Raw genomic sequence first — 22,136 nt, forward strand, 5'->3', positions numbered from 1 at the left:
CATACAATATTTGTATATATTAGTTGAAATATTGTTAATTGTTTTTTATTTTATTTATTTATTTTTTTTTTTTTTATTCTTAAATAATTTTCCCTGAAGTTTACAATAGATATTAAAATTTATTTTTTTAATATTTTTTAATAAATTTTTTATTAATTAATACTTCTTTTTTAAGTATATCCATATAAAATTATATTTATGAGCATATTTTTGTTACTTTAATAGAAAAAAGATGAAAAAAAAAAAAGAAATATTAAGAAAATGAAGGAAAAGGAGAAAAAACAAGAATAAATATATATATAGAAAATTTTTTCTTCATGTTTTTAAAATAAATTTCCAGTACATTTCTATTAATTTAAAATATCATCAATCATTCTTTTTTTAAAATATATATTCAAAACATATTAATTTTATATATATATATATTGCATTCAGATAAAAATTTTAAAAACAAGAAAAATTTATTTAAAATTTTTCTTTAACAAATAGTATGAAATATTCAAAGAAAAGAATAAAAAAAATATTTTATTAAAATAAATAGAGAAATATAACCAAATGCTAATGAAAATAATGAAAAGAAAACCTTTGAACATAGAGAAAACATTTTTTTTAAATTGAGAAATAATTTAAAAAAATGAAATTACTTGTGATAGTTTTATAACAGGTTTTCATTATAAAAAGTATTATGAAATATAATATTTTAAATATTTGAATAATATTTTATTAAAAAAATTTAAGAAGAAACTATTTATTGAACAAAGTTATCAAATTTTATGAATTTACATTTTTTTTTTTTTAAATTATGTAAAAGATATATTTGTCATTACTAAAGATAAATTGTGAGTACATAATGATTAATCATAATAAAATAGTTGAAGACTTATCTGATGTCAACAAAATTAAAATAAATTCTTCATTATGTTATAAATGTAAAAAGAATAATGCTGTAGTTCATACAAGAGAAAAATCTTGTAAGGATTGTTTTATAAAACTTGTAGAATATACATTTAAAAATACTTTAAGAGAAAAATGTTTATTTAAAAGTAAAACCAACAATAATTTTTTTTATGGAAACAAAATTTTGCAAAAAGATATAGAAGGTAAAAAAAAAGATAGGATAATGATAAATACAATAGAAAATTGTTCTGAAAAAGAAAATGAAAAAGACCTGTATGAAAAGAAAGATATAATTAGTGTTAATAAGCAGAAAAAAAATACAGCTTTAGCTTTTTCTGGAGAAATATGTTCATGTTTTCTTCTATTCTTATTAGTAAAATATTTAAAAAATTTCAAAAACAGAAAAAGCGATTTGTTTTTAATGAATGAACATTCAATTTTTAGTGAAATAATTTTTGTTGATATTTACGAAGATAAAAAATATATTTATGATTTGATTTATACAATTGAAAAAATATTTGAAATGTTAGAGGAGAACGATTTAAAAAGTGATACAAATAAAAATGAAAAAAAAGAAAATTTTATAAATTATGAAAAAGAAAAAAATATTTTCTTGAATAATGATAATCTCTTATTTAACAATGGAGTATTTAAAAAAAAAATAAATAAAGTTTATTTTATAGTATTAAAAAGTAATTATTTTATAAATGATAATTATAAAGATCAATTTACAATGAATTATGATAAAATAAAAAAAGAGAAAAATTATTATTTGAATTATATAAATGAAATAATAATTTATAATAATATTATTAAATATTGCCTAAATCAAAATATTAAATATGTTCTTTTTGGGAACAATGCAAATAATATTTCGAATAAATCCCTTTTATATACTATATTAGGAAATGGAATAAACTTACCATTATGTACTTCTTATATTGACAATAGATATAGTGACATCAATTTTATTAAACCATTAAAAGACTTATTAAATAAAGAAATATATGTATATTGCTTTTATAAAAATATTCATTATTTAAATAATAGAACATTTGAGGGAAATTTATTATATAAATATATAAATGATATGTTTTCTAATTTAAATTTTAATAATAATACTACATTAATAACTAATAATACTGTAAATAATTTAATTAATTTGTTAAATTACTTCAATAATGATAAAAATAATAATGCCAATATTTTAAACATAAAATATTCTAATGATTTTGAAGAATTTTCAGGTGATATTAACAAAACTTTGGAAAATTACAATTTCACTTGTTGCTATATTTGTCTAGGAAAAAAAGAAACACTAGAAGAAAAAAACTTCATAAAAAAAATGGACAAAATTCAATTAACAAATATAAAAAAAATGAAGCATACTAATTTAATATGCTCCACTTGTTTAAGTATATTTTCATCTAATTTTAATTATGTAAATCTTTATAATACTATTTTTCACTTTTAATTAACAGTAAAAATAACTTTGTTCTTTTTACTTAGGATTTTATATCTTTAAAATAATTTGCTTATTTAAATACCTATTTGTAATTTTTTTATTATTTTATTTTAACTTTTTTTTTATTTGATTTGATTTAATTTGATTTTTTTTTTTTTTTTCTTTTAATAAAAAAATTTGTAAGAAATAAAAAGCTTCTAATTTTTTACTATATAATTAAAAAAAAATAAAATAAAATGATATATTTGCAAATGTAATTAAAATGAAAATTTAATTTACCTATAACCATTCATCAAAATTAATATCTGATTTTTCTATCTTTTCTGATTGCATTTTGTATTGTTCTTGAGTTTTATTATTTTCCTTAAAAATAAAATAAAAAAATAATCAAGATTTTACACATTAGATTTCATTGTAATATATATATATATTCAATTGTTTTATTTTTTATTTTTTTCTTATCTTACTTTTATGACTTTACTATCCTTAGCTATATGCATTTTAATTCTTCTCTTTATCTTTTCTATTTTGTTAAAGTGTATTATTTCTTTTTTCTCTTCATGTATTTCATTATCTTCATACAACTGAAAATGAATTTTATAAATTATTTATTTTTTTTTATTATTATCTCAAAAATTTTTATAAGATACTTTTTTCTTACATTCATTTTATTTCTATAAGTTTCCAGAATAATATATTTATTCAACGATTCTAATTCATCTGACCATATTTGAAATATATCCTTTACATAAAAAAGGTAAAACAAAAAAAGAAAATTAAATGTTTATAAATATGCACTTCTTATTAATAGATTAAATATATCATTTATTAATAATAATTACAAAAAAATTTGCATATATTTATATATATTAATAATTTTATAATAAATAAATTATTACATTGTAAATAATGTAATTTTGATAAGCATTAAAAATATATTTTTTAATTTCTTTAATTTCATTTTGCTTGTTAACATAAGGAATAACCACATTTTCAAGATATTTTAATTCATCTTCATTATACACTAAAAGAAAAAATATATATATAAATCAAACGTTTAAAATAGTCTCATTTTGGAATGATAAAAGAAAAAAAATTATGTAATGAAAGTTTAAAATGTATAAGCTGATCTATATTTTTCTATTTTTATTTTCTTAGTATATATTTTAACTATTATTTAGAGGAAAATAAAATAGAGGTATTTGTTGTCTTGCTAATTCTAATAATTCCTTTTTTTTTCTGTTATCAAATTTTATTTCTTCAAAAATTTTTTCTATTTCATTTAATTCTTCCTATAAAAAGAAAAAAAAAAAATAATTATAATAATAATAAATAAATAATAAAGATATTTTTTTAAACTTTATATCATTTTAATAATTTACTATATTCTTAGTATAAATATGAGATAAATATTGATAATTTATAAAGTTAGAATAAGAAAAATTTTGAGAAAAATTCAAGCCATCCTGTATAATTCTTTTTTTTAGGTCAAGTTTTTCTTTATGAGTCATACTAGAATATCTCTTTTCATTATTTTTATTTATATTCTTAATACCTAAATACATTATTGTCTTTTAATTTACTATGTAAAGTTTTTGATTCAAATAAATTATAATATTTTTAATTAAATCTCATATATATATTCAGTAAATATTTCTTAATATATATACGTATTTTAGAAAGTTGTCTTATTTTTTAAAAATATATTTAATATTCATTTTAAATTTTACTTATCAAAAAGAAAAAAAAATTTCATTTTTTCTTTTTAATTAATTAAATACAATTAAAAACATAAACGCATACTAATAAAAATATGCTTACATGTGCATAAAGATTAAAAAAGAAAAAATTATTAGAAATATACTATTATATTTAAGATAAAAAAAATATTATTAATATATATATATAATTAAAACAAATAAACTTTAAATTAATTAGAAAAATAGCATTGTTAGTATAAATAAAAATATTTAAATATTAGTAATAATTATTATAATAAAAAATATTAATGAAATAGAATAAAAAAACATATAATTAAGTAAATAAAAACTATATAAATTAATAAAAATAATTTAAAAAAAAAAATTAGAGAAAAGAAACAAAAACATAAAAAATATAAAAAAAAAAACAATATTTAAAAACTAATAAAAATTTCATAGAATAAAATATATATATATATGTGTTTATACCTAAAAACTACTAAGAAAACAAAATAAAAATTAAAAAGATAAAATAATGTATAAGAAAATGAAGAAATAAAAATTTAATTATTCATTTTTTTTTTATCTTATAATGAAATTTAAAAGAGAGAATAACAAAAAAAATAGATATAATAGACATACATGAGGAAATAAAAAAAGGAAATAATTGATTTTCAATGTAATAATAACTGTATATAATGGGAGAAATAGTTAATGATAAATATCTAAAAAAGGAAACTATACTTTGTGAAAACAATTGATCATTTTTATCAAAAAATAAAGAAATTATTGTAGGAATTATTGGTTCAATATATGCATAAGAACAAGAATGAATAAAGCAAATACTAATGTATTGAAAAATTAAATTATAATATTTTATACTATGATATGTCAATAATATTCCTATACTTTGAATTAGTAAACCTATAATTGCTGTACCTATAAAATTATAAAAAAGAAATATAGATTTATTTAAAAAAAAATATATAAAAAATGAAATTAAAATAAAATATTTTATTTTCATAAAATTATTAATGTTATAAAAATATAGGATGATTCACTAAAATGTTCTAAAAACGCTTCATAAATATGCATATATTGTTTAATTTTTTTTTTTTTCTTAACCGTTATATCCAAAATGCTTAAGAATATATGAGAAGGAAAAGTATTGATAAAAAATCATTATGATTCCACTTAATGATACAAAAACACTTATCTGTATTTGCTTATTATCTATTAAAAATATATATATATATATATATATATATATATATATATATATATATATATATATATATATATAAATATATATGATTTTTTTTTATATATATTTTTTTTCATTACCTGATGAAACATTATCATTATAAAAGACAAAAAATATATTACTCATTAAATTTGAAGAAAATGATGAAGTAAATCTAAATAAACAAATTGAAAGTAGACATTTAAATTTAAAACTAAGACAACTATTAATAAGTGAGTCTAACTTTTTTTTTAAAAGTAATGTGATTGTGGAAATATAAAAATAATCATTTTTTTTTAAAGATTTTTGATGTGACAAAATAGAGGATTCTTCGTTGTAATAATTAGAAATTTTTTCTTCATATCCTACTTCTAATATATCGCTTTTTGTGTTTAAAATATAACTATTTATCAAGCATTCCTTTTCATCATTTTTATAATTTTTCGTATACTTACTTCTAATATTCTTATTAATAAGTTTTGTATTTATAACTTGATTTTTTTCATTTATATTTTTACTTGAATTATATTCAATATTTTTATCATCCAAATTAGTTGTTAATTTTTCACTATCTAAATTACTATTTGGTTTATATTTATCATTTGTTATTTTATTCTGAATAAGTAAATCACTTGAAATTGTAAGTATAATAAATAGAGAAATAAATAATCCTAATGTATTAAAATTTAAAATAAGCTGAAAATTAAAAATAGTTAAAAAAAAGGAAGATAAAAGGGGACCTAGTATAATCCCAATTGCATTAAAAATGTTTATATATGTATAATAAATACAAACATTTGTATCAACTAAATCATTAATTATAGCATTTACTACTACATTAAAAACTGAACTACCACCACATATAATTCTGTTAATTATTAAAAAAGTAAAATTTAATTTAATATAAAATAAATATATACCTATTAAATTAAATATAAGTAAAAATACTAATAAATACTTCTTATTAACTGATGAAAAAAAGCCAATTATTAAGCACATAACACATTGAGATAAAGAATAAAAGCTTAGTAATATTCCCAACTCTTTTACTTCAATATTGTAATAATTTAAAATGTAAAAAGGCAAAAGCGGTTGAAGAAATGACTCAAATAGTGTTTTTATAAAAACAGATAATAATATTTTAAACAGCGTTTTTTTCTTAATTATTTGATATTCTTTATCAAAAAAGAAATTCTCCTCATCCTTTAAAAGTTTCATTCTATATATTATTACTTATCATTTATTTATAAAAATATTAATTTTTTTTTTTTTTCTTTTTGTATAATAATAATCAAAGCTTCCTTATAATTTTATTTATCTTTTTATTTAATTTAATCCTTATAGTCATATTTTTTTTTTTTACCAACATATGAAAATTGCCATAAATACAATACAATTTTTTTATAGTTTAATTGAAAGATTTAAAAAAAAAAATAAATAAAATGAAGTGTAAAAGTTCAACAAAGTATAATGATAATATTATTATATTTTAAATGTAGAAAAACAAATCATTTGAAAATTATTCTATAAGCATTTAACTAAAATAAAAATTTGCCTCTCCTTCAAAATTTGATAATAAAACATATTCTTCAATAAATCAAAAAAATATATGTATCTATATTCAAAAAAGTCTTATAATGAAAATAAATGTAAAATACAAATAAAGAAAAAATCATTTAAATAGTAAAAAAAAAAAAAATTAAATATACATACAAAAATGTAAAGAAAATTTGAAATAAAAAAGTAAATTAAAAAAAAAAAAAAAAAAAAAAAACTAAGGATATAATTTATTTTTTTTCAAAGTTACCATTTCAACAGTTAAAATATTTCAAATACGGATAAATAATAATCTTAAAATATTATGTATTTCTTATAAAAATATATTCATACAATAATATCCAAATTTTTTAAAAAATTTATACATATGCATATTATTTAATGAATAAATATTAATATACTTAAAAAAATATTTTGACATAATTTTAATTTTTACTGTATATATTAAAGAGTTTTAAAGAATTGTAAATTTAAATTTTATTTTCATTAAATTTTATTATTATTATTATTATTATTTTTTTTTTTTATGTTGGAATAGTTTACAAGAATAGTTCATTTAAAATAAATCTTATATTTTTTTATATGTATAATCTTAAATAAAGACAAAATATTATTTTTTTAATAATTTTTTTTTGTTATTCTTTTTAAAATTATGTTGTTTTTACTTATATAATATATAAATATTTTTTTAATAAATATATATTATGTTATTTAATATATATATATTCTCATAACGGTATACAACCTACTAAGAAACATATAATTTGTTAAAAGAAATAAATAATAAATAGGAAATTAAAAAAAAGTAAAGAATGTTAATTACTGAAAAACATAATAATGGATGCATTTTGTATTTATTCATCTAACGGTAAACTATTAATTGAACAAACTTTTAATAATAAAATAAAAAATAATCTAGAATATGATTTAAAAGACATAATAAGTAGTAAGAAATGTAATAATGATTATTATTTGATTTTAAATAATGAAAATGAAAATCATTTGCTAAAAAAAAATGAAAATAATTTTGTTTATTTAATTAAAAAAGATGATTTACTATTTATTAGTTTAAAAAAAAATGAAAATAATCCCATATTAATTATTGAAATGATCCAAGAAATAATAAAAAATTTAAAAAAATATTTTAACACAGATAAATTACATGAAAATATTTTAATAAATAATTATTCTATCGTAAATTTTTTAATTAATGAAATTTTAGTTCAAGGAAGACCTAGTTTATTTATTGACGAAATTTTAAAAAGTTTAATCAAAAATGAATTTTCTTTTTTAAATGAAACACTAAAATTTTCTTCTATCCCTAATAATATTTATAATATTATAACTCAAAAAAAAAATAATTCAATAACTAATATGAATAATGAAAATAACATAAATTATAGTTACAGTAATGGAAATTCTGTTAATTCTAGTGATTCTTCTCATATTTATTGGAGAGTTAGTAATAATTGTGTTTCATCTAATGAAATATATATTGATGTAATCGAAAATGTAAACTGTATAGTTAATAAATTTAATAAAATTATACATTATTGTGTTGAAGGTAATATTGTTATTAATGCTACTATTAGTGGATCACCTCTAATTAAATTATATATTGATAATATAGAACTAAATAAATGTCATTTCCATTTTACTGTTAACTACTCAAAATTAATTAAGAGAAAAAAATTAAAGAAAGATGAAAATGTTATTTATTTTATACCATTAAGTCATGAATTTGTTCTTTTACAATATTTTTATTTTCCTTCATTAAAAGAAAATATAGAAAAAAAATTCCATTATGATCTTTCCGAACAGTTGACTGATGTCTTAAACTTAAAAAATATAAAATCTTCTCATATTAATAATGATATGTGTGATAAAACAAAAACAAAAAATGTTTTAAAAGAAGATATATGTAGAAAAACTGTTGAAAATGAAAAAAAAGAATTAAATTCTGATAATGAAAAAGGAAATGAAGAAAACACTTTTGAAATAAGAAATTATAAAGAATGTTATGAAAATAGTAACATGGAAGAAATTCCTAATAATATAGAATACGAAAAATATGATTATATTAACATAAGTGATACTACTAGAGAAAAAATATTATTTGGGAATAACAATGTAAATAGCAATGGCGATATAAATTTAAACAATGATAATCATATTTTATTTGAAGAAAATGAAAAATATAAATTACCTCTTAATGTTAAAGGTGACGTTCTTTTTATATCAGCTGAAAATATGTATAAAATTAAAATAAACGTAATTTTAAATAATATAAATACAAAAAGCAATAGTAATTTGCTATTAAACAATTATGAAAATATTTTACTTAAAATTCCAGTACATAATTTTATAAGCTCTATTAATTTCCATTGTTCAGTGGGAAAGCTAAATTACAACGATAAATCAAACTGCTTGTTCTGGTATATACAAAGTATTACCGATAAAAATATACCTATATCAGTTAATATTTCTTTATATTTAAAATCTAATGAAAATAGTTATCATTTCAGTCATTTTATTTATCCTTCATTTAATTTTGTTGTTTATGCTAGTTTGAAAATTAATGGAATCTCAATTACGAAAAAAAAAATAGAAAAAATTGAAATTCAGAAGAACAAACATTTGGATATCCGTAAGGGATGCAGATATACTACTTATTTCAATAATATAGAATTTAGAATATAAAAGTAATTAAATAATTATTATTACGCTTAAAATAAAAAAAAAAAAAAAAAAAAGCAAGAAAGAAAATATAATTTGAAAAAGGAAATGAAAAGGAAAAAGAGAAAATTGGAAATAGATAAAAAAAAAAAAAATGTTATTATAAATAATATTTTACAAACTAAATTATAGTATTATATTTTCTTGAAAAGAATTAAAATCATATAACATATAGCTAGCAATTTTTTTTTTTTTTTTTTAGCTTTTGTTAAAATTATAGAAACTTTCCTTTATTCAAAATTTTTGATTCTGTTAAAAATTGATAATAAAAAATATACAAGTATATGCATATATATTTAATTATTATTAAAAAAAAAAAAAAAAAACCTAATTTGATAGTATTTTCAAGATCCTGAGAATCCTCAACCCTAAATAAGAAAAAAGAAAATAATGAAAAATATATAATTTAGACATTGAAAATACATATTACATAATAATTTACTCATTTTTCTTTTTGTAGTTTTTTTCTTTTTCTTTTTCTTTTTCTTTTTCTTTTTCTTTTTTTTTTTTTTTTTAGAAAAATTGTAAATTTTATAAAATTAAAAATTTATATAATTTTTGTTTTTTATTTTTTACCTGCACATATTCTTGTGAAAATCAACATTTTTATACAAATTAATTATCTCCAAAAACTCTAAAGACTAAAATAAAAAAAAAAAAAAATGATTATTGCCTAAATAAAAGCTTTGAAAATATTTAATATTTTATAATGTACTTTATAGGATCTACTAATATTTCCATTTTCCCTCTTATTTATTGGTAAACGAAAAAATAAAAAGATTATTTGAAAAAATAAAATTGTATTATAATTTTACTATAATGATTTTACATTTAATTTATTTGTTTATTTTATTTTATTTTATTTTTTTTTACATTTTTCTGTGTTATTCTCATTAGTATCTCAATAGTAAGTTTTAAATTTTTTATATATTGAAGCATGTCTTCATTAGAATGGAACTCTATTTTATCCTATAATAAGTTTATCAGAATATATATATATATATATATATATATATATATATATATATATATATATATATATATATATATATATATGATATTTTCACTTTTATAAATAATTTATTACTTCCATATGTATTGAGTTAAAATAATCATTTTGTTTTTCTAAAAATTTTTTTATTTTATCCATTTTTATATTAATATCTTCTAATTCTTTTTCACTTAATAATAATAAAAATAATATATGTGGATATGTTCATAATTATACAATTATAAGAATAATTAATAAAAAAAAAAAACCTTGAAAATACTAGTTTATAGAGCTCATATATATCTTCTGATATTCTTTCTTTTTCCTAATAGTAATTAATAAAAAAATAGAAAAAAAATGAAATCCTTATAAACACAAGAATTAAACCATTTTTATTATAACATTAAGAATTTTTTTCTTTAGAATATTTTTATCTTCTGAAAAAGTATTTATAATTTCATTATTTAACATCATATATTCTTTAATAGCATCCTAATGAAAATAAAAAAAAAAAAAGGAAAAGAAAAATGAAAAAAGAAAAAAGATAATAAAATAAGACAATAATAAATTCATATATTTTTACTTCAAGTTTTTTTTGTGATATTTCTTCTTCTTTCTGTAATAAATTTTTCTTATTCTCAATGTCTTGGAACTTTTGGTTTATATCATAAATATCTGTTACACCCTTAAAATTAATTTTAAATGAAATAAATTAATTTTTTTATAAATATTTTTATTTATACCTATTTAAACTTTTTGCATAACTTTTGATGCATGTATATATTTTTCTTTATTCTGTTTTAATATATTTTCTTTTTCTTTTAATTTTTTTTTTCTTACTGTCGCTTCTCTCAATTTTGATATAGTAGCATATATGTTACTTGCATTTTCAAAGATATTAGATGCATTTAATTTTAGATAATTATTATATAATAAAAAATATATCAGAAGCTTCTTAAATTTTTTTTTTTCATGTATCATTAATGTTATATCTGCATTGTTTAATTTATTTTTTTTATATTCATTAATCATCTCCCTATATATGTAATAAAAAAAACGTAAGTATATTTCTAGGACAATATAAGATATGAATTTTTATTAAATTGAAATAGGAGTCGTAAAATTATTTTCAACAACAAAATATATTACCTTCTTATCCTTAATATATTACTATGTTCTTTATTCACATTCATATATTTCAAGATTTCTTCATTCTTATTTTTTGCTTTAATTATTTCCTGTTTATTCATATTTTTATATTTATCTTTTAGACCCTTTTTTTTATATTCATATTTTATTATATTTTATTTTTTTTTTTTTTTTTGTCTAAAATCTCTTTATTTAATTTTTTTTTTTACCACTTTCTTTTCATCAATAGATTTTCTTAAATTTTTGTTTTCCGACATTATTTTTCTATTATTAAAAAAAGAAAAATGTATATCATATGTATTATAAAATTTTATTATTATTTTTATTTAAATTTTTTTCTTTTTTTTTTTTTATCATTACTGAATATTATTATATAAATGTTTTTCATTATTTTTTAAACTATTTACAGTTCTTTCTAATGAATTTAAATAAAAATATAATAATTTTTTTTCTTTCTGTTTCAATTAGAAAAAGAAAAAAAAAAAAAAAGGTATATATTATATATGAAAATAGAATACTTATTTTCAAGAAATATTTAATTTTATTTTTGATAACCTTGACTCTTTGTAGCATCATTTGATAAGTATACTTAGAATGCTTCAAATTTTCAAATTTATTTAATATTTCTTCATTTTTGGTTTTTAATTCTTCATATCCCTTTTTTTATTATATATATATATATTATTTTAATTATTTTATAAAAATATTAAAAAAATATTCTTTTTTTTTAATTTATTATTACAATTTTTTGTTGGCCCAAAGAAATTTTGTTTAATTTTAATTCTCTATTTAATAGTTCTAAGTCTTTCTACATTTAAATAAATAAAACCATATAACTTGACAATGTTTTTCATAATATAGTACTTTATATTTTTATTTTTACTTTAGTATGCTCATATTCATTAAATGTAGATTCTCCCTTTTCTTTTATAAAGTTAAATTTTTTTTTAACAGAGTAAACAATACCTTCGGTATTTTCATTTAATTTTTCATTATCTTTCTAAAAAAAATAAAAAAATATAGGAATAAAATTTATCCACGTATTCCTTAATTATTCGAAAATATTCTAGAATATCATTTAATATTATATTTACATAATAATATTATATACGTTTATTTTTTTTAATTAATACTTTATAAAAGGGAAGTAAATCCTTTAAATTAGTTAGTTTATCATTGTTTTGATTTTTCATTTCTACATTAATCTTATATATTTCTATTTTTATTCATTTTAATTATATAATGATAAATATATATATATATATATATATATATATATATATATATATATATATATATATGTATTTTTATTTCTGTCTTTACAAGTATTTAGATTTTATAATTTATTTTGAACAAAAATGTAATTATATTTTCTTTATAATTTAAAAAATTTTTAATCTTTGATTCCTAATTTTTACGTAAATTTTAATTTATTTTTAAACTTTTTTTTAATAATTATCCTTTAATAAATAATAAAATATTTTTTTGCATTAAAAATTAGACAGGATAAATAAAAGAAAAAGTAAATTAGTAGACAATATATTATTCTATAGAAAAAAAAAAAAAAAAATACGTTCTTATTTTTAAAAAATATTTTTTCCTATATTTTTTTTATTATAATTAAAAAATTAATTTAAATCCTATTTCTAGTTTTTTCGAACTTTTGTTTCATTATATTTTAAAATTTTTTTTATATATTATTCATAAAAGTATTTGTATATATATTTATAAAGGATTTTTATATTTTAAAAATAATAATGTATATGATAAAATATATATATATATATATATTCCTAGATAGATTTTTATAAATATATAAAAAAATAATAAAGATAAAAAAATGAAAAAGAAAAAAGAGAAAAAAAAAAAAGAAAAAATAATAATAAAAAATCCTTTATTATAAAATAAGAACTATATAGTAAAAGATAGAAAAATGAAGAAAAATATATAATTTGAATTTATTCTATATGTACTTTTTTTATGTTAGTTTTTTAAATTTTAAAAATTACTAAAAATAATTTTTTTTTTTTTTTTTTTTTTGATTATAAATGTAAATATATATATACGGTAATTTAAATATTTGATAAAATTATAAAGCGACTTCAATGAATATTAAAACAAAATTCTTTTTAATTTTATCTTTTAAAAAATTATAAATATGTACATTTTTTTGAAAAGTGTGTAGCCTGTACATAAATGGATATATTAAATTTTAAGAATTTTTATCTTATTAATTTGTCAATTTTGCTAAATTTTTACTTTCAATTTTTTCTTAAAAATAATAATGTTTAATTTCTTTTTTCTATGGGGGTGTTGATAAAACTGTTCCAATAACATTAATTTGAGATATACCCCCATCAGGATGTAAAGAAATTTTAAAATGAGTTGCAGTTCTTTCCATGAGAGTAAAATTATATTCTAATAAGTTGAAATTAAAAAAAGTTTTTTGCTGATCAGTAGTTAGTTTACAGGGGGGCAGCTGTAACCAATCGATTTTTTTTTTTTGTAATTTTTCATCTTCTTCAAAAATTCTTTTTTGCTCTAATAAATCTAAAGTAAGAATATCAATACAATCTAATAAATAAATCTGAATACATTCTGGATGATCATATTTATAATTTCCTATATCTATTGTAAAATTTTCAATAATGCCTCTAACACCAAATTTAAAGATAGAAATATTTTCTATAGAATTATAAATAAGTGTTCTTAAAATAATAGGAGGCCTATTAAATAATCTTTTAGTGCAAAATCCTTCTGTTTTATAAGAGTCTATCATATTTTTAGGATGCCCTTTATATATATCATCACAATGATAATATATTAAGGTGCATCCATTTTCAGGCTTATTTAAAAAAATTTTTTGTTTTGATATAATTGTATGTTTTTTAAATAAAGATACAAATTCTCCATATAAATTTATTTTATTAATTCCTCCATCTGGATATAAATTAATTCTAATATGTGTCCAAGGTTTAATTAGTGATTGATCATTTATTTTAAAATAATATATTTTTTTTTTGGAAAAGTATTTTAAAAAATCCACACAATCTGCTTGTAACAATTCTACCCATGGAGTATTTTGACTTTCTAATAAATCTGAGATAGATTTATCTATTTTATATGATTCTAAAAAATTGTAACTTTTTCTTTTTACAACTTTTTCATCCTTATCTGTTGTTTCATTTATAATATATTCTTCTTCTTTAATTACATTATCTATTGAACAATTTTCTACAACTTCTATTGATAAATGGGGGCATATATCTTCATCAATATTATCAAAATTTAGTTCAATTCCATATATAATACTCGGATATTTTAACTTTAATATTAACCACTCATGACCAACATCCCTTCTTCTTCTTGTTATCCATCCCGCTTTATCATCAGTCAGTAAATTTTCTGATTTTCCAATAGATTCATCAGTAACAAAAAGAACTCTACTACCGTAATGTTTTGACAAAACGTTGTTAAAATTAAAAAAATTTACTTCATTTACACATTCAATTTCTTTAGATGGTATTTTGATACTTTTACTAATTATCCAATTAAAAAAACCATTAAAAATGTTCAAAAATTTTTTTTTTTTTTTTTGTTTATAATTTACTTCATCATTATTATTATTATTATCTTCTTCATTTTCATTTAATTTTCTTTTTTTAGAAATTTTGGTTTCATTTACCTTACATAATATTTTATTTTCTTCATTCATATCTTTGGATTCATTCATTGTATTTTTTTTTTTTTTCTTATTTGAAAAATTATTTTTTTTATATACTATTCCATTTAGCATTTCACATTTAAAATATAAATATATAAATATAAATATATAAATATAAATATATAAATATATAAATATATAAATATATATATATATATATATATATAAATATTTAAGTACGTTTATTTACATGCATGTCTTTAATAGAATAAATTTCAGTTAACATACATATCTCTTTATAAAAATATAAAAAGGAACTTTAGTTTAAATTTTTACAAATTTTTAGAGTATTTTTATTTATTTATTTTTTATATATTTCAATTTTGTTCTATAATCATTCTTATTTTTACAATAATAAAAATTTATATTTCTAAGTAGTATGGAATTTCTAATTTGCCTTTATTACTTATTAGAATAATAATTATTATTATTAGCATCTAATAAAATTATTAATCTCATTTCTATTATTAATATTAGAATCACATCAATTAATTTTACAAAAATTAGTATTCAGGTTTCTAAATAATTGTTTTTAATGATACTATTGTTTCTATTAATTTTAGAAATGATATCGTTCGTAATTTATATAATAGACTTACAAAAATCTCAATTTTTATTAAATAAAAATATAAATAAACATAAATCTGTTTAACTTAAAATAATTGTTACTATTAATAGGTGAGCATACCAAATTTTCTTTAATATAAATTCTTCTATAAAAAAAGTAAATATGTATACACATTAAATTAATACCTTTTATACATTTTTACATAATTTTAAAAATTAAAACAAATTCAATTTTCTTTAATTATTATTCATGATAAATAAATATACGTATATATATATGTAGAAATTAAGAGCTTTATAACGATGAATTATAAAAAAACAATTTATGGAAAAGAAGCATATATTTGAAATGACGATACTAAATATCTAAATATTCAAAATGTTAAAATTTTTTTTTTTTTCGAAATATATATTCTCAGCAAAATCTGAAATGAACAAAATTTTTACTAGGAAAAGCATTTTTTTTTTTTTTTTTTTCTTGTGTGTAATATAAAATGATAAAAATAATTTTAAAAAAATAGTAATAATAAAAAAAATTAATGTGCTTATATTTTTAATTTTTTAAAAGAATAAATATATGTTTTATTAGAATAGGAAACTATTAATATAACTGTTTTAATAAAAAAAAAAAAAAAAAAATTGTGATAATGATAATTTTTTTACTTTAATAATATATATATTCATTTATGTATAATAATAATTAATGAAACAAAATAAAAAAATATAATAATGAATATACTTCTGTTAAGAAAAACATGACAAAATATCGAAATAAATATGTAAATATATTTTGAATAATATTGAGTTATGTATATAACTTCAATTCTGAATTGTAATAAAAAAAAGAGTATGTGTTATCATAGAAGGAATAATAAACAGATGTAATATAAAATATTAAAAAATTAAAAATTATAACATAGTTATATTTATTAAAATTAAAAGTATTTTTCTTTTCTTTTGTATAGATTAAATATATAATAGAGATACTAATTAAATAATTAAATATATAAAATTATATATATATTTGCTTTTAATAAACAGTGTCATCATTCTCATATTAATATAATCATTGTCTTGATCACTTTATTCGTTGTTCTTTTTATGTATGTATATATATAAAATTGTTATACATACATATTAAAAAAGTTAATTAGAAGAAAAGATAGGAATTATATAAAAAAGTAGATAATTTGAAAGAAAAAAAAAAAAAAAAAAAATCAAAATAACCTCTATTTTTAATTGTTCTAAATAAATGTTCTTTTTTTTCTTTTAAATAATTACATGCTCCTATTATCAATCTGAAATATATATATAAATTAAATTTTGTCTTTTTACATAAAAATGTTATTTGAGATTGCATATTTAAATATTTATGAGATTTCTTTATTTCTAAGAGATAATTCAATATAAATATATTTGTTCTTATAATATCCTAATAAATTATATAAAATTTGCTAAATTTTGATGCATTTTCTTTTTTTTTTTTAATATTTTAATGGAAATGAAGTTTTTAAATCAATTATCTAAAATATTATTCTAAGATTGTTATTACCATTTCAGTTAAATTTTATTTTAGTATTTTTTTGTGAAAAAAAAAAAGAAATTTTATTATTTAAATAAAATAATATTGGTTTTATATTATTTTATTTAAAATAAAAAAAAAAAAAATAAATAAATATAATAAAGATTAATTAATTAAAAATGTCTTAACTATTTTTGGAATATCAAAAAACTAAAAAATTCCATAGTTCTTTTTTCACTTAAGTATAATTTAAAGAATAAAAAGTAAAGATATAAAATAAAAAAGGTATGAATATTCTTATTTCATCTAATTTTCTTTTATTTTGTTCTATTCTATTCTATTGTATTTTTTTTTTTTTTTTTTTTTTATTTCTTTTAAGAAATAATAAATATTTTATGAAATTTCTCATTAAGTTACACATTATATTGTTTTTTATTTTATTTATTTATTTTTAACTTAAAAAACTTGTATTCATTTGGAACAAAAAAAAAAAAAAAAATGAGAATTTTTTCTATTTAACTTAAATGTATATATGTGGGCAAATAAGAATAAAAATACGAAATAAGTAAAAAAAAAAAAGAAAAAAAAGAAATTAAAATATGAAAAATAATATTAAGACATATAAAAAAGTAAAAATATAAAAATAGTATAAATAAAAAAGGATAAAAAAAAAAAAACTCTCTTTGTTTTTTTGGTAAATACATAAATAATATACAAAATGAGTAACTCAGAAGAAATAGATGAAGGAAACGAAGATTTTAAAAAAGTATATGATAGAATAGTAATAAAAAACAGAGTATTAAATGAAAAAGATAAAAATCATATAAATAATATATTTGAGATAAGTAAAATTAATGATTACAACTTAATTATGTATTATGAATATATATTAAAGTTGTCTTTTTTTAGTAGTAATGTGAATATTTTAAATATGTATAAATTAGTTAAATCTCATTATGAAAAAAAATTCGAAGAAGTAGCAAAATGCTTAAAGAGCAATATATTAATTAGCTTACTAGATACTAATGGAATTGACACAAATGGAAATGTAATTGAATATTTTTTAAAAAATTATGATCAAATAAATAAATTTGAATATATAATTGGAAACGCAAATTATCCATTAGGATTTGAAAAGAACACTAATGGCATATTTCAAGTTTTTTTATTTAAAATTATTCCTAACAAAACTCTTTTATTAAATAAAAATAATTATCATTTTATGATGAAAGAAGAAATACCTCATAATTATGATTCTATTGCTATAGAGAAAAGTTTATATTATGAAAAGAATAATTCACAGGAAAAAAAAAACAGTTATAAAAAAAATAATAATAGTACATATATAAATAGTAATGGATATTATAGTTATATATATAAAGTAAAAAGTTCAGAACAAATACTACCTTTATATTTAATTGAATTTGAATTCAAATGTTTGCGTATTGATGTTAGCATTCCTTCATGTGAATATTGTTATACTGCCAAAGCAATATTCTATTGTTATAATGACAAAGCTCATTTGTGTGATACTTGCGATATAAAACACCACGAAAAAAATAAAATTTTAAAAAACCATAAGAGAATTCATGTATCTGAATCACCATATCAATTTGGTAAATGTCCCTATCATCCTCACGAATTATTAGAAAATGTTTGTATGAAATGTTTCTGTAGTCTCTGTTCAAATTGCTTATTGATAGGTAATCATTCCAGTATCAGTCATCGCAATCATCCAATAACAAACATAAAAGATGCCTTTGTTTTGTCAAATAGAAAGATGTCTATAAGTGAAATAAATTTAGAAAATAGAAAATCAAGAATACTAAATTTATTAAAAAAGAAACATAAGCTATTATCTGAAATTTATTCTAATTATGCATCTTTGCAAAAGAGAATTGATACTTTGTATAAATATATTATAAATGAATTAAAGACAGTAAAAAAAAAAAAAGTAGATTTCTTAATGGCTCTTAAAAGATCTATTTTATCTGAATTATTAGTTATTGAATGGGTAGAAGCTTTTTTCTTTCATACCAAGTTATCTTTGAATTTATCAGATTTTATTTCATATCAAAAAAAACATGATCTTCTTACTCATTTCTTAACATTAAAAGAAAAAGAAATAAATTTAGTCAAATATACTCCTCAATGGATTTTTCAGAAAGTTTTTATTCATTCTAACTTATATATTTATGAGGATAATTTTTACAAATTAAATTTAAGTAATAATAAAAACTTAGATTTAATGATAAAAGATAAAAAAAATAAAGAAAATATCTTAAAAATTAATGAAAATAAATTAGAATCTATTTATAATTTCAGTAATATATTTAACAATAAAAATATGCACTTAGGATTATATGAAGATATGAAGTTAAGTAACATATCAAATGGACTAGGTAAAGAAGATGAAAATATAAAATATTCTAAATTAATTTCTAAAGATAACAAAAATGATTATTTTTCAACAGAAAAAAATATTTACGATATAAATGAAAATGATATAATAAAGGAAATACATGAAGATAAAATTCTAGGAGATAATGATAAATTATTTAATAAATATGAAATAAATAAGCAAAATATTGATGAAATTATTAAAATAAAAAATAGTTATTCTTTTACTAATGAGATAACTAATGATAAATTAGAGAGTTGCAATTTTCTCTTTAGAATTTTCAAGAATGAAAAATTATTAGAAAAATCAGTTTTAAAAAATTCTTATGTTTGTAATGAGTTATGGAAAAATTTCTTAAATTACAAATATATAAATATAATACATATTTTAAAAGTAAGGTATAGTTATAATACATTAGAATTAATTTCCTCTTTTTTAAATATATCAAATTATTATGATAGCTTAGAAGATTTTGTTAAACATATAATTAAACATGAAATATATACTCTGTTACATAAGAATATTGATTATCACACGAAAATAAAGGTTACCCAATTATTAGATAATGTTACTACTTTACTGTGCATTCAAAATTTAAAATTATCATTTATTATTGATAAACATGTACAAATGTGTTTTTCTGAGATAGAAAAAAATGAAAAGAAACTTTTAATAGATATTGAAAATATAAAAAATGATAATGATGAATTATATAAAGCATTTTTAGATCAAAAAGAAAAATGTAAATTAAATACAAAAAATAAAAATTCCGAAAATGTAAAACTAAAAAAAAATAATTTCATTGAGGAATTAGAAAATGAATTAAATAATGAACAACAAATAAAAGAAAATCAAGAAAATGAGCTCAATAACATAGAAAATGGAAATCAAATGTTATCAAAAGAGCATAACATATTAGAAGAAGAAAAATCATTAACAAATGATAAATGGTTAAAAGATAAGCTTCAAAAAAAAATTAATGAAGACGTATATAAAAAAGAAAAGGAAGAATTGTCAATGTTAAAAAAAATTAAAGAATATATGTATGTTTATATAGAAAAACTAATAAATGATATAACAAATATAGCACATAAAGATTTAAATGAAAGTATACGATTTTTATTTTATTTAATACATGACGAAATTGATGGGATAAATAAGAATAAAATAAATGAAAAAAAGTTAAGCATACATACTTTAACATTATGTTTAGATTTATTTATTAATTCTATTATATACCCATATATATTTTATGTTCATGAACAAAATATAAATAAATCTCTAATTAAAAATAGCTTATACAAAAAGGTTATAATTATATTTGGTCAAACACTAAGAGAAATTTCCATTTTTATTTTTCAAATATACAATTTGGGTATGTATGATAATAATATAAAAGTTTTTATAAATAATATTAAAAATAATAAATTACTAAAGAATAAAATGACTAATGAAAATATGTTTTTTCTAGATGTTTCTCAAAGGGTAAAAAAAAAAAAAATGCTATCACTATATTTTTTATATTGACCTTATTAAAATTTCATTACTTTTTTTTTATTTTTCATTAAATTTTATTTTTTTCCCCTTTTTAGCTTTTTAATTGGATTATTAAAAACTTAGAATCACCACGTTATTATTCTCCACTTAAATGGAATTTTAATGAACAAATAGAAAAAAGCTATCAAAGAATAGCAAGAGAAATTATAAATATTGACAAATCATCGGAAGCTTTTTGTATTAATGAAAATGTAGATTATAATATATTGTTTAGTACAAAAAATTTTAAAGATATTTTAACACTTTGCTATTCCTTAACAGGTGATACTTGATAAGTTTTTAATCAAAATATTTCATATTAAAATTATATTAAAACAACAACAAAAAAAAAAAAGATAAAAAAAAAAATACAATTACTAATAGTGAATAAAGGGATAGATACATGAATAAATAAAATGAAAGTTTCTTTAAATTAAAAAAAAGTATTAAATATATATATATATATATAATTGACAAATACTTAAAAAAAATTTATAAAATAATAGTGAAAAAAAAAAAAAAAATATATCTTAAAATCATAAAAAAAAATTATACAAAAAATTAAGTTAAAAGAGAGATATTTAAAAATCTAAAAATGTATTTTTTTTATTTCATTTTTTTTTAAAAATTAAAAGTTATTTTATATAT

The 22,136-nt window shown here is 16.4% G+C and overlaps 7 protein-coding genes across 7 annotated transcripts; 3 read left to right on the top strand and 4 right to left on the bottom strand.

Moving 5' to 3' along the window:
* Nucleotides 1-850: 850 nt before the first annotated feature.
* PRELSG_1240000 (conserved Plasmodium protein, unknown function) lies at nucleotides 851-2,371 on the top strand (the record flags this gene model as incomplete). The annotated part of the gene is made up of 1 exon (XM_028678203.1): nucleotides 851-2,371. The coding sequence occupies one exon, from the start codon at nucleotides 851-853 to the stop codon at nucleotides 2,369-2,371; it is 1,521 nt and encodes a 506-aa protein (XP_028534516.1).
* Nucleotides 2,372-2,641: 270 nt separating this feature from the next.
* On the bottom strand, nucleotides 2,642-3,927 carry PRELSG_1240100 (conserved Plasmodium protein, unknown function; the record flags this gene model as incomplete). The annotated part of the gene is made up of 6 exons (XM_028678204.1): nucleotides 2,642-2,725; nucleotides 2,830-2,946; nucleotides 3,024-3,104; nucleotides 3,262-3,386; nucleotides 3,534-3,654; nucleotides 3,745-3,927. The coding sequence occupies 6 exons, from the start codon at nucleotides 3,925-3,927 to the stop codon at nucleotides 2,642-2,644; spliced, it is 711 nt and encodes a 236-aa protein (XP_028534517.1).
* Nucleotides 3,928-4,633: 706 nt separating this feature from the next.
* Nucleotides 4,634-6,523, bottom strand: PRELSG_1240200 (major facilitator superfamily, putative; the record flags this gene model as incomplete). Its single annotated transcript, XM_028678205.1, has 3 exons — nucleotides 4,634-5,001; nucleotides 5,188-5,295; nucleotides 5,407-6,523. 3 exons carry the CDS (start codon nucleotides 6,521-6,523, stop codon nucleotides 4,634-4,636), a joined length of 1,593 nt encoding a protein of 530 aa, XP_028534518.1.
* A 1,176-nt stretch (nucleotides 6,524-7,699) lies between these two features.
* On the top strand, nucleotides 7,700-9,562 carry PRELSG_1240300 (adaptor complexes medium subunit family; the record flags this gene model as incomplete). Its single annotated transcript, XM_028678206.1, has 1 exon — nucleotides 7,700-9,562. One exon carries the CDS (start codon nucleotides 7,700-7,702, stop codon nucleotides 9,560-9,562), a length of 1,863 nt encoding a protein of 620 aa, XP_028534519.1.
* Nucleotides 9,563-9,812: 250 nt separating this feature from the next.
* Nucleotides 9,813-12,931, bottom strand: PRELSG_1240400 (conserved Plasmodium protein, unknown function; the record flags this gene model as incomplete). The annotated part of the gene is made up of 17 exons (XM_028678207.1): nucleotides 9,813-9,847; nucleotides 9,926-9,966; nucleotides 10,175-10,239; nucleotides 10,314-10,346; nucleotides 10,472-10,567; nucleotides 10,686-10,779; nucleotides 10,859-10,914; nucleotides 10,992-11,081; nucleotides 11,173-11,274; nucleotides 11,430-11,625; nucleotides 11,739-11,827; nucleotides 11,948-12,002; nucleotides 12,099-12,193; nucleotides 12,294-12,395; nucleotides 12,481-12,546; nucleotides 12,622-12,738; nucleotides 12,872-12,931. 17 exons carry the CDS (start codon nucleotides 12,929-12,931, stop codon nucleotides 9,813-9,815), a joined length of 1,392 nt encoding a protein of 463 aa, XP_028534520.1.
* Nucleotides 12,932-14,040: 1,109 nt separating this feature from the next.
* PRELSG_1240500 (allantoicase, putative) lies at nucleotides 14,041-15,471 on the bottom strand (the record flags this gene model as incomplete). The annotated part of the gene is made up of 1 exon (XM_028678208.1): nucleotides 14,041-15,471. One exon carries the CDS (start codon nucleotides 15,469-15,471, stop codon nucleotides 14,041-14,043), a length of 1,431 nt encoding a protein of 476 aa, XP_028534521.1.
* Nucleotides 15,472-18,269: 2,798 nt separating this feature from the next.
* PRELSG_1240600 (conserved Plasmodium protein, unknown function) lies at nucleotides 18,270-21,781 on the top strand (the record flags this gene model as incomplete). Its single annotated transcript, XM_028678209.1, has 2 exons — nucleotides 18,270-21,437; nucleotides 21,545-21,781. 2 exons carry the CDS (start codon nucleotides 18,270-18,272, stop codon nucleotides 21,779-21,781), a joined length of 3,405 nt encoding a protein of 1,134 aa, XP_028534522.1.
* Between the last annotated feature and the right edge of the window lie 355 nt (nucleotides 21,782-22,136).

This window comes from Plasmodium relictum, assembly GCF_900005765.1.
Source record: "Plasmodium relictum strain SGS1 genome assembly, chromosome: 12".
NCBI lineage: Eukaryota > Apicomplexa > Aconoidasida > Haemosporida > Plasmodiidae > Plasmodium > Plasmodium relictum.